The sequence below is a fragment of the Sinocyclocheilus anshuiensis genome, unplaced genomic scaffold (assembly GCF_001515605.1).
Source record: "Sinocyclocheilus anshuiensis isolate Anshui unplaced genomic scaffold, SAMN03320099.WGS_v1.1 scaffold1429, whole genome shotgun sequence".
NCBI lineage: Eukaryota > Metazoa > Chordata > Actinopteri > Cypriniformes > Cyprinidae > Sinocyclocheilus > Sinocyclocheilus anshuiensis.
This window is the reverse complement of record NW_015548305.1, coordinates 252,454-265,988: the sequence shown is the minus strand read 5'-3', so window position 1 is coordinate 265,988 and position 13,535 is coordinate 252,454. Positions and strand designations below refer to the sequence as shown.

The following is a 13,535-nucleotide window of genomic DNA, read 5'->3' as shown; positions in this document are numbered from 1 at the left end:
ATGAGCTTTGTAAACATCTACGTGTTTCAGAAAGGCGGGGCATAGAGGAGCAACAATAATGTACATTATATGGAAAATAATGTGTTTTTTGAACCTTAAACCACATAAACACATTTCATTACACCAAATACACAAAATAATGTTATTTTTAGCAACATCATATGACCCCTATAAAAAAAACTTAAATATGTCAGTTTTGGGTTTGGTGTTGAAGGTGTACCTTTGGGTTTGTTTTTGATCTTGGTGGTGCAGGGTTTGGACACAGAGATGGTTTGCTGACAGTCGACGTTGAAGAGAGCCTTTACCAGAGTGCCAGTGCGGCTCTTTGTGCTTGTGGCTGCGTCACACTCGCCCCAGTTACCAAACTTATACTTGCAGTCGGCTGCATGAAATGAGTTACAATTTAATATGAAATGCACAGAACAAACAGAAATACACAGCAGCACAAAAGCACTAAATAAAAAATTAAATGCCAGAAATAATAGTGATGGCTAAATATAAGAAGAAACTGTGAGAAGTTAGAAAATTTCAGCTGATTGACCAGTCTTACTCACCTCCAAAGTCTTTCTTCCAGTTGCAGGGCACTCTGCATTTGACTTTCTTGGTCTGCTCATTGCAGGTGCCTTCCCTCGTGCCTGCTCCACAGTCCCCGTTATTGGCCACACAACTGCCATAGCGCCATTCCGCACAGTCCGAACCACCCTTACCTCCTTTATTCTTCTCTGTCACATGACACACAGGCAGCGTTATTACATTTCTCCCCTTCAGCATCACAGAAACTCATGCAAAACTGCTTAGGTTCAAAAGCAACAAATTTTCAGTGATATGTCAGTATTTGCTTAAAGGGATAGTTCACCCAAAACTGAAAAGATATTTTGAAGAATGTTGGTAAGCAAATAGTAGCTGGTTGCTACTTGCTTCCATATTCCATACTATGGAAATCAACGGCTACCAGCAACTGTTTGATTACTAACATTTTTCAAAATATTTTCTTTTACATTCAACAGAAGAAAGAAACTCTTGGAACAACTTGAGGGTGAGTACATGATGACAATTTTCGTTTTTTGGGTGAACTGTCCCTTTAAGGCAGGAATACACTAACATTAAATGACTTTTAAAATCAGAACAGATTTTAAAACACTAGGCATCACACTTGTCACATATGTAAATGGTTACAGAAGAAAAAAACTGGGCAATATACAGCAAACATTTGAAAATCACACACCACCAGACTTGCAAGCCGATCCTAACACAACAAACATGTGCCCCTCTTTTATAGAAGAAGCACGATGAATGAAAATATGCGTTCTAAAACTGGCTCAAAATATCATGTTTGGATAGCAAATAGAAATAACATGTTTGAAATCCTTCAACTGTATGAAATCACAGTCAGAAGCTAAAAATTGGAGTCTGTGCCCATCATACACTATATGCAATTTTATATAAAATGCCCAAAAATTGTAGACTGGCTCAGACTTTCAGCAACTAGCGCTGACTTGTCCATACTGCAAATTGGGGCAAAATCTGTTCAAAAGTAGTGTATTCCAGCCTTAAGATTCAAAGTGAGAAATCACAGGATATAATTCTAAATGAGAGCTGAACTAATGGAAGAAATGAAAGAGGGGAGAGCTGGTCTCTTGCAATATTTTATACCTTTCTTGTTTTTCCCAGCCTCTGTGGTCACGATCATTAAGGCCACCAGCACCACGATGAGGGTGGAAAACAGGCCACGCATTCTGAAAAACACACACAATCATCAGCTGCTGCAGAGCAAAATTGCAGTTTTCAGTAACTGAACAATTACTGTCATAAGTACTGTTATCAAAGGGCAGGACAGTAATCGAGCCATCTATGCTGAGGTGTTACTTCGCCCTTTTAATATTTCAAATTCCCAATTAGAGATGAATGAATGGAGCTGATAAGGGTGATCATTCAGAATGATTAATTAGAGCTTCACTGACTGAATTCAACGGACTGGCATTACAATGTCGCAGACTTGGCTCGTGCAAACACAAAAGGTCATAATGCTGAAGGACTGCATGATTCTCTGCTATCACTGCCACACATTTCTCCAGCCGCCCACAGAAATGGCACACAAACACATCACACAGAAGTATGATGTAACAGCTACTGAAATGGGAGAATACATGGTGAATTATGATAATATGACGTTCTTGGCACCAAAAGCACTGCCACTGTACTATCTCGTTGCTTTGATTCAGGAAACATAAACATCCAAAACGACACAAGAAGAACATTCGCAACCCTGACTAACATCCATTCACACTCAAAAGAAAGAGACTTGACGTATGTCTTTGAACGTGTCCTTCTTTCCTGCTAGTATCGGCTCCAGAGACTCACAGTCCTCACATCTGCGTTCTCCCTCTGTCTCTGCTCAGCTGTGTATAAATGGTGTAAATGAATAAATCTCTTTTGCTCTTCTGCTTCTCAACATGTCAGCATTAAAAACTGAAAAAAAACCAAGATCCCACAGCGCTGACAATGGTGGGACGTTTATTTTCATTAACACCGTGAATGGTAGGCGCAAAATTAAAAAAACACATTTCTGAGAAAAGGACCTTTTTCAATCTTACATTTATTTGCCTGAATCATCTCAAATGAGGGTTTCTCCATGTACACAGATCTGCTTATATGGGTTTTGTGTTTGTTACTCTGGCTGCGTGAGCGCGCTCTTTAGCTCTGCTTGTGATCTCCATGGCGATGATTCGCCCGCGTGCTGTGAGATAGTAGGAGCGTATTGTCTGAAGAGAATGGAATCATCGCCGTGGGACGCCATTCTTCCGGAACGCTCCGTGGATATGAAGGCAAGAGGACTGAAGCAGCAGCTCACGCAGAGACGTGCACTTAGTGTTGTCACGGTACCAAAATTTCAGTATTCGGTACCAATACCAGTGAAAATCCACGGTTCTCGGTACCAATTTCGGTACCAAAGCAAAACACAAAAACATGCTAATTGAACAACATTTTTATTAATAACGTTAAACAAAAATTAAATGTACAAAACCAATGCCATTCTTTATACTTATTTAAAAGTGTTTCAAGTTTTTCCACAAGTAATAAAAGTATGAAAAAAGTAAACAAGCTTCACCCGAAAGTTTAGTCATAGTTCTGCTGCCGCTGAAAAACAACTGTAAACTGTTGTCTGTTTTAGAGTTTGCTGGTGTGTTTCAGGATCTTCCTCAGTCTGCAGCTGAAAAAGAACAATATAATATACTTCAGTAAAGCAATGGGCTGAGTCTGACCAAATGCAACATTAGATCATTGACACCAGCTAAAATATAACTTTTCAGTAAATAACAAACCTCAGCTTTTATAATAAATTTAGATAAGATTACAAATATTAAGTGTGGACTTGGCAACACTGGAAGAGGATAGCTTTCGGATAGCGCATCAAGAACCGGGTTGACCGGGTACTCGGTACCACCGGTACTTAAGAAAACCTGGTACCGTAACGTTTTCATTTTTTTAGTACCGACTTGGTACCGAAATACCGGGTCTTTTGACAACACTACGTGCACTCACATATGGACCCACACAGATTACAGAAGAACGCACATTCACACATCAGCCAGCTTCCCACAGACACATTTACTAACAACTCAGCACCATTGTCAGTGTGGGAGTGACTTTTTTGTCAATAAGACGACATCCTGGTTCAGAGTTCTGTTAGCAGGAAAAGCAATTAACGGTAACAAAAGCTGATCTCCTGTTGAAAGAGAGGACGGTCTGTAAGTCGCAAGACTCAACGCAGCCAGAATTAGCCGGACTGATGAAAAGCTTTGAGGATAATTAAACATCTATTAGGTCCAAACAAGTCTCTTGTTCTGACTATACCACTTTCCATTCACTGCAGTCGAAGTGTCCGTCCTTCCATTCATTTGCTCAATCACATTGACTGTTTTGCTCCGGAGGGCCTATCGGATCACATGTTTTCTAGCTGCTCTTGTTCTCGTCGTGGTTGAGCAACACAAACTCCTGTCCCAGCACAAACGCCATCCCTCATCACTCAGGCGCCAGACCTTTATAGGTCACCATAAGCAGAGGCAGTAAAAATGCTTTCTACCTCTGTTTTTCCCCTCCATCTCTCACTCTTAACACACTAAATGCTCTTCTAAAGCCGTTTATAAAATATTCTGTTGACCCAGTAAATCCTGCAACTCCCTCCAAACAGTAATTAAGTGTCAGCTGCTCAGCAGAGCGTGACTAACCTCTCAGAAAAACACAAATCTTGAGCACCCTAACCCCCATTTTCCTGGCCCAAAAATTTCTTCACCCCCTCTCTGGGTCCAAAAAATTCCCCCTCCTCACCATTTTTCTCTGACCTTTCATCCGAAATCTCTCATCAGGCAGTCTTCTTTGTGGGATATGTGTGTGTGTGTGTGAATGATGGGGAGGGGGTGTTCCAGACATCCTAACGAGGCACACACAGACACACACACACACATCTCACACACTCTGAGGGTAGAAAGCCCTTTAAAAGCCCAATTTTTCTCACAGAAACACACGCTCTTTGAGGGCCTTACTCACTCATTATATGCCATGGGGCTTCCATTATCACAAGCGCAGAGGAATGCGGGACCGCTGGACACACACGGTTTCTCTTCTCTCCCCTCCTCTGGTCCTCTCCCCTCACATCTTTTCAGAGCGTTCCAGCACCCAGCGCTCGAGTGTGCGAGTCCCTTGCCGCACAACCAGCTGGACTTCAAACTCATTTCCATAGCAGAGAAAACAACACAAAGCTCTGACCCACTTCACTCATAGTCAGACATATGGCACAGTTCCACGCTTATCAGTGCCACTTTTCAATTACAGATTTCCATTTGGAGTCTTTCCTTTCAGCAACTCTTAAACTCTATTACAAGCGCTGCGTTTTTCTGTAAAGACTATATTAAAAGGATGTGCTTTCATTAAGTCTGAAGCAAAGCAGGCCCTTAAGGCTGAGCTGGTACTGTGCGTTAGTCTTGAGACACAGTGCAGAGGGAGTTCAAGTCAGCACTGGCTTTATCAGTCATCTAAACCGCAGAGAGACAGACTGACAGACAGACACGGGGGAGGAGAGAGACGTCTGGAGACAGTGTTTAAAACAAAAACAGCTGTTTAAGTTCACTTCAGCACAAGATTTACTCAAACACAGGTCTGAGGCTAGCAGTCATAAATCATTGTGAGCGTGTGCAGCTGGGTGATGTCCACACACACACACAAAGGCTGTCACCAGTCCAGTGCTGTGAAGCATTAGGTAAGTGTTACACCAAATGCTTTCCGACAGAAACTGACCAGCATAGCACTGGAGGCCTGTGAATCTGAGGGTTCAGAGTTAGTGAGGCACACACACAAAAATTAACATCTGTGCTCCTTAAAGAGAAATCAGTGACTGAGACATGTTATATACACACCCTGAGGACATACACTCATATATCCAGAAGCTGAGTTAAAAGCATATCTTTACTATGCAGAGGGCAAGAGAGCTTTGTAATATCGCTCTGAAACACACTCCATTTCTCCTCTGTAGTAATGTGAAATAAGCCCTTAAATGCATATGAATCTTGCTTGGCTAACAAAACATGAGTGGTGTCTTATATAAATAATAACTTATCTATGTATAATACGCATTAGGGATGTGACTAGTGTTGTCACGGTACCAAAATTTCAGTATTCGGTACCAGAAAAGCTGGGAGGTTTTAAAAGAGTGCTAAGGGAATTATACAAATTAATATATGAATGTACCTCTGAAGGTTCTGACTGTCTTCAGAAACGATTCGATGGCATTTTGTTTTCATTATCGCTCCATGTAATACCTAAAGGAAGTGTTCTTAATCGCAATACTGCTTTGTCCAAGGAGGTTACAGGAAACAGCTCTAATTCAGCCAAAAACTGACCGAATTTGCATGCCCTGCTGTAAATTTTGACCGGTTGATGAAAAACAAGCTTTATGTGGATTCTACACATTTAAACAATTCAGATAAGTTATCTAGAATTATTTATGGAGCAGATAAAATAATCATTTATTAATCAATTATCATTTTGACATATTTTCTTTATTTAAAGGCTGAAATGTGAGGTTTACCTTTTTATTAAACTTTTTCAAAGCTTTATTTGAACATTTACATTAGATATTTCAACATGCTATTAAACTGTTGTCAGTCAAGTTGTCATTTAAAATCTGAACCTCATTGGTAATGTTATTGTTTTAGTGATTATGCAAACAAAAAGTCATTTTATTTGTTGTTTCTTGATTTTTAAATATAAAACTTGAAGTGATTTATGTGTCGGTACTTTTTTTAACATCTCCAGCACATTTTAACAATACCGTGATAATACTGATAACCGTGATCATTTTGGTCACTATAATCGTGATAAGAAATGTTCATACCGTTACATCCCTAATACTCATTTGTGCTCACTGCCCAGAATTATTCATATGAACTGGTTAACATTAAAGTGATCAGTTTTCTTCTCTCAATTACAGTCCGTTTTATTTTATCTGATCACAGTGTTTTTACCCAAAGAATCTCTCTGTCTCTCTCTCTCTGCTATATGCTCACACCAAAACAGGGCAGAGGACAAAAGGTTGAATGTTTACAACTTTGCTGAAGTGCTGTGAAGTGGTATAGCTCCAAATATGTAATCCCTTCAATAAAACTGCATTTTTTGCACTTTCTTATTCCCACTCTGGGATGAAAAGGCCTTGAAAGTGTCTGAAGAAAGATAAATGAAAGATTGGGGGGTGGGTGGAAGGTCAGAATGCAGGTCAGGTGAAAAGGGTCTCTCAAAGAGCAATAGAAGAAAAGATGGAACGCGGTCCTCTTCCTTTCTGTCCTGCACCCTTTGACCGTACTCACTTTAATCACTCTATTCAAGAGGAGAGAGAGGGAGTGAATGAAGCCAAGAGCATTAAATGCACAATGATCCCTAATGTGGCGCGCACACACACACACACACACAAGATTTGAGCAAGAGAACTGAATTATGGTGATTCTCCATTTAAAGCATTAGCTGACACACACAAACACACACACACACACTTTTCATATGCATCAGAAATTAAAACACACTATTTACATTTCAGTCAGGCTGAAATAAGCCAAAGTCAAAAGTACATAGAAAAATAAGACACTCATAACACTGACAAGCATCTGTGCAACACTATTGGTTAGTGTAGACCACCACCTGCTTTGTGTAAAAACTTTTTTGCAAAGACAGCCACAACAAGCTGCCTATCCACACAGCAACTGGGCACACTGAGTGTGAGTGAGACGCAGAACATGCCTAATGATGCCCAAAAATGATTTTTTTTTTAAACCTGATCACAGGTTTTGCGACAGCCTATACTATAAAACTTTACTTTATGGACAGTAAATGTAATCAATATACTTAATAAGTCTCAAATTGTGGTAGAAAAATCTTACGTGTCCACTACCAATTCAAGTAGTTTATGTAGGCCTACTATTTCTACCTAAACTGTGTAATTTAGTGTCAAGTAGTCGTTTCACATTATCTGTGGTTTTATATTTTGTACATTCATCTATTATGGAAATAAATTGTCATCATCAACTGATGAGGGTCTTACAACTCAGCAAACCGTTTCCTACATTGCAAGAATGCAACAGCTCGCGGCACAAACGTAGTAAAAAATGTTTGCGCACCTCAGAACATCTAGTATCTTAATTTACGGATAACAAAACCCCTTAGACCAAATCAAGAGTATTATCACATACTTCCACTGAATTCATATCAGATGTTTATCTAAACGCTCTTCTTCATCTTTACAAGTTTAACAGTCCTAAGAAAAGTCAACTTTTAAAAATGTCTTGTCCGCACTTGGTTCGGGTCTAAATATTCGTATTCGTATGTTTATATCGCGTGAAAAAAAACTCTACATGTTCACTTTTTCGCTTTATAACTTCCCAATGGTACTTTTAAAAAAAGTTTAACGGAGTAAACCAAACAGAAAACCCATGTAACTGTTACTGGTCAGATAACAACTGTTGATGTGAAAAGAACAAAGTGAACTCACTTGTTTTCTGTGTTGAAAGTTTCCACACTGAAAAACTGAAATGTCTTGCTGAAGTTTCGTGCGTGAACTCTACTCCAGCATCCGCCTTTACGCGTCGCTCCGGCTCTTTGTTTCCCCCCAAACTAATTTAAACTGCTTCTCTCCCCCTGAACCCCATTTAAATGAACCCCGCCGTGACGTCGCAGCCACGTCAGCCTCAGTCAATAGACCTCAGGCACAGCCATGAGACCTGTACTCTACTGTAAGTCAACCTACAAAATGTAATAATAATTATATTATTAGACGATATAATAAGAATAATATAGACAAAAAAATATCAATTCAGTATACAGCACATTACTATAAATGTATATAATGAAAAGACAACAAAAAAGTTAAAAAAAAAGAAAGAAAAAGAAAAAAAGATGAATACTATTAATTGATAACAGAGATGGCTGTGTTTCTCAAACACTTTTGGCCGTTGCTCAGGACAGAAACCCAATAAGACTAAATCAAATGATCAAAACACGCAAAGGACAAATAGTACAGAGAGAAAACAAAATGACTTCTATGTCAACAGAGGATATAAAATAATGTATCTTGACTACCATGATCAATGCTGAACTGACTATACGACTATTTACAAATTCAGCATAGAGACAAGTAGATGTCTACTTGCATCATTGTAGGAACCTGGCTACCAAGAACAGGACCTCCGGATTAGCTATATACTATAACCACATAATTATTACAAACAAGTACCATCTCAATTTTGCAAACCATCATTTAAAAAGAAAAAAGAAAAAAAAAATCAATATAAATGTAATGGATACAAAGTTACAAACTCTGGTAGGATGTTCAAACCGAGCTGGAATTTCGAAATCTTACCACAAAAAGGTCACCTACACCAATAAAAACAGGACAGTTTGAATCTGTAAAATACTTGAGTATCGATGAACACAGTAATATACTGATTTCCAAATAACAGCTAGCTATCTCTTGAAATCATACAAGTACTTTCTTACAGTTTTGTGTATATTTATACTGCAAACGACTAAATCGTTTAAAAAAAAAAAAACTAAAATGTTTTCAGAGGCTATAGATTCTCTTCTTTTTTGCCTGCTATGCGATTTCATGTGGGTGTATTTGTGAATGTGTGTGTAGACCCCTAAGGGCAGGAAACAGCGGCTCAATAGGACAAATGGTGCAGTCAGATAAACAATCTCTCTGCAGGCTGAGACAGGCCAGAACAGAACACATACAATGACCTGAGCCAACTCTACCCATAAAGCCATTCTCATAGCGTTCACATACTGTAAACCCTACTCTTACTATACAAACACACACTTGTTGCACAATCATGCACATTTACAGCAGCACACACAGGGCCGCTATAGATCAATAAAAAATGACAGCAAACTACAAGGACGTGGAGCATCAGATGACATTTTTGATGATGGCAGAATGAAAAATGGATTTGTATAGTTTTTCTGTAAGTTTACATTTCAGTCAGAGCACATCTTCTGTAGATCTTGCTTTAAAAATAATGCCAACATGCATTACATGTGAATTTAAGATCGAGTGGAATTGATCACAAATAAGTTATACCGGGGGGGTGGAGGAAATCAAAGCGGGGTGAGGAACAAAAAGAAAGAAAGAACGGGTTGAGAGGTTTATACAGGCTACATATTTTGTAGCAACCTGAAAAGGCAAGACCTACTCCCTGCTCTCCACACTGAAACTTCTGTCTCACAACAGAGGGCCAGATGGAACAATCACTGCTTGAATAAAAGGCAGCTCACAGCCACCACAAATGATCAACAAAACCCCAACACTCCTCCTCTCCCCACTCGCTGCTTCTTTGGATCAGTGGGAAGTCATGGGAAAGCTTGCCAAATGGGCAAAGGGTGAACCAGCATGTGTTTGTCCATGAAAAGGTTAAAGAGTTGAGGATGAAGTCTGTGCTTTCTAAGATAGAAGTGTAGCCGGCATTCACGTTGTGATTATTTAAAAGGCAGGGGTCACTCGAAGCATGACCAGAAGAATGGACTTCCTCTCACATACACATGCTGTTTTTTTGTTTTTTTTTACTCCAAAAACGAATAAATATGTAATGAAAGACAACCGCAATGACTTTAAACAAGTTCACAATTCAGAAGCACCCAAACCAGTAAAGACGTTATTCTATTAAATAAGTAAATAGTTGTAATACTTTACAGCAAGGTTTCATTTGGCAACATTAGTTAGGTATCATAAACTAACAATGGACAACAATTACAGCATTTTGTAAATCTAGGTTAATGTTGATTTATGCATTATTGTTTGTTGTTCATTCATATTGCATTCAATCATGTTAATTTACACAACCTGAAAAATGTGATTAATAAATTCTGTAAAAAAAATTGTTCAACATTAGTTTGCGATGTATTCACTAATGTTAATTTTTTTTTTGATATTTTCAACTCTAATATAATCATAAAAAATAAAAAATACAAATAAGATAAATAACAATAAAAATAATAATTAAATAAACACAAACAAACAAATAAAATCTTGCGAAGAGCTGAGCTTAGCTATGACTACTCCAAAAAAAAAATGGAACTAACTCGCTGAACATTGGATCAATCTTATCTATAGACATCCCACATCACCAGGATTCTACATTCATATCATATATGGTGATAACTCAATGACTGATATCATGACTCTTTTACTGACTGCAGCCAGGGACAGGAATTTCATTAATACCTGCTTCTCATCTCTGAGCCGGCAGCTCACTCCTGCAGAGACAAAAAGAAACTCGGTATCAGAGTCTGATGGAAATGTTGTTAATACATTCCAAGGATGATACAACTATATTAAAATTAAAACAGCTCTGAGCTGTTGCAGACTGCAAAGCCTCACATTCACCCATCTGTGGATTAGAGGGAGACCTGAATGCAATACAGGAGAATATACATTTTTCAAAGGCTCCTCACAAAAAAAAACAAAAAACATTAAATGTAAACAGAGTTATTATAATTAACTAAAAAAAAAAACATTAGGACATAAATTAAATATATTAGATGAAAGCTTCAGTTGTCAAGGCAACATTTCAAAGTTGAAGTACTAACATTACTTACTGAAAACAAAATAAATAAACAGAAACTGAAATAAAAATAAACGGGTTTTCTTACAAACGTATCAGTATTGAATGTCCCACTAGCAAGTAAAAAAATAAATAGCCACAAAAAAAAAACACTTACAAATTCAATACTGATGTGGAGCATCTTACCTTAAAATAAGCAGCCACAGTTTAATCAATCTATATGAAAACAATGGCCTCAAGTATGAGGGTCTGTTTACTCTGAAGAGTTCTTAAGGCATAGAAAAAGCATTTTTGTTCAAGTGGTGGATCAGATCTCACTCTTATTCTTTACAATGAATCACACCATTTTTGCTTTAAAATGATTATTCATAGGCTTTGTAAGATTATCACAAGGACAGAAAGATCACTCAACATCCAGTCTCTTAAAATATCAGTTTGTTATAAGCAACAAATGACCTTGCTGTTCAGTATGAAATATTCAGTATGCTTTATTATTTTATTAGCCAGACAGTAACAGATAAGTTCATTGAAGAGATAAATATTAACTACATTACAGAACAAAATATTCATAAAACATTTCTTAAAACCCAATATATTGCACCATGCTTTCTCCTTATCAAAACCTCTAAACAAATTCTAGCCTTGAATTGCATAGCAACTCAAAAAAAAAAAAAGAAACCTAAAACTAAACACAAATTAGTGTCAATGTCAGATCGTTTTCCCTGTAAATCAATGAAAGAGGCAGGTCTTCATCTTCCTACTGCTTTCATGCATCTCAATGATGGCTAAAGGCTTAAGAACTTAATTGAGCAAGAAAATACACAGCAACAAAACACATTCAGAAATTCAAAATACATACATATTACATTGCTTTGCCCTTTGAAAGTAAAAGTAAGATTTCCATACAAGAATCAGAAAATGTGAGATTTCTTGGAAAATCTCATCTCTTAAGTAATGCCATAAAAAATGGAGTGTGCATTCATAATGTTGGTGATGAAGTACTGAACATGGAATATACTTCAATAGTGTCTCCACTATATGAAGAAAAATAGGATATTAGAGAAAAGTAAATAATGGCAAAAAATATGGCTTGCCGACAGTGTATTGCTGATGATAAGAGAGGCTGAAATAAGCTATGCATTTAAAACTGGGTTTTAATAAGATAATGGAAGGACATGTAAGGTCGAGCTGTAAATAGCTGCTTGAGAAAACATGTAAGTATGAATTATTTATAATGAAGCACTGTACAGAACCATAATCATGATCTGTTGGTTGGACGAGAATAAATCATAGCAGAGGAGACCGAAGTGTAATATGATGCTGCCAGCATCACTTACAATCTCTTCTGAATGTGCCACAGAGTAAATGGATCAACACCAAAACAAAAGAACCATATCATTAAAGCCTGGGTGATAAAATCTTAAAACCACTCAATTAAAAGGTACAGTGGGTTAATGCAGGGCATAGACCTCACTTGCCCTTAGAGCTATATAAATGATATGCTAAATGCAGTCTACAGCACTTAAAAACTGCCCATTAAAATATCAACTTCACTGAGTTAACAGCTGTGGACTGAGTTCATGCAGTAGAACATCATCATGCCAGTCAAAAATTCATATGGCTAATAATCAGGTATGGAATTGTGGACATACTCACATTTGTAAATCACTTAAGTAATTTAAGGCTGTTGTATTTCTAAGGAAGTCCAAATCAATTAGACGTTTTACAGAAAAAAGATGAAGTGTTGAGCATTGTAGCAAGGATCTAACATATTTTAAGAAATAAAATGTTGTAACAAACTGAATTGATATCATATACTCAGTACAACTGCTTTCTAAGATTTAAGTGACGTTAAAATTGGTTCTAACTACTACAGTACATAAGAAGAACTCACTCCAAGTGTTGATGAATGAGTTGAAACATTTGTGGCAAATCTATGCCATCTGTTCTGCCCATTAGTCTGACAAATTCAAGTTTTAGGATTTTGATAATTACGAAGAAATTGAAAGCCTCAAAACTCACAAAATTGTCTCTTAATCCCTTCAATCACTGTGAGCGCGAGAGGTTCCTGTAGGCTGTTTATCTCAAACAGTAAAATTAAATGACCGAAATTCCTCAGTAAAGGAATGAAGTTGGCATGATTGAGTAAAAAGCTCTGTTGGCTTGAAGACCATTTACAGTGTCAGCCCATCTGCTAGCTTTGTTTTCTCCCAGAATGCATTTGTCTAAAAACTATATGAAACAGCTTTTTGATTACTATAGTACAGGAGTTATTTAGTAACACCAATCTTCAAAATCCAAATGTATTTGTATCCGACACATATCGCACAATCAGCCTTTACACTTCTCAGATGGAACATGAAAAGGATGAAAGGATGAAAAAAGAAAACTGCCATGGACAACAAACCCTATTTTTCATACTAAAAATGTCTA

General features: G+C 37.6%; 1 protein-coding gene and 1 long non-coding RNA gene across 2 annotated transcripts in view; both read right to left on the bottom strand.

Moving 5' to 3' along the window:
• The window catches only part of LOC107656178 (midkine-B-like), a 10,054-nt gene extending 1,812 nt beyond the window's left edge, over positions 1–8,242 (bottom strand). The window contains exons 1-4 of the mRNA XM_016443916.1: positions 8,036–8,242; positions 1,654–1,736; positions 555–722; positions 221–382 (exon numbers count right to left, since the gene is read on the bottom strand). Of these exons, the coding sequence (XP_016299402.1) occupies positions 221–382; positions 555–722; positions 1,654–1,735 (412 nt within the window). The 5' untranslated portion in view covers position 1,736; positions 8,036–8,242. The remainder of the gene's footprint in view (positions 1–220; positions 383–554; positions 723–1,653; positions 1,737–8,035) is intronic.
• LOC107656179 (uncharacterized) overlaps positions 1–13,529 on the bottom strand; it is a 24,833-nt gene extending 11,304 nt beyond the window's left edge. Inside the window, exons 1-2 of the long non-coding RNA XR_001630533.1 lie at positions 12,121–13,529; positions 5,513–5,522 (exon numbers count right to left, since the gene is read on the bottom strand). This is a non-coding gene — a long non-coding RNA (uncharacterized LOC107656179). The remainder of the gene's footprint in view (positions 1–5,512; positions 5,523–12,120) is intronic.
• Positions 13,530–13,535: the final 6 nt, after the last annotated feature.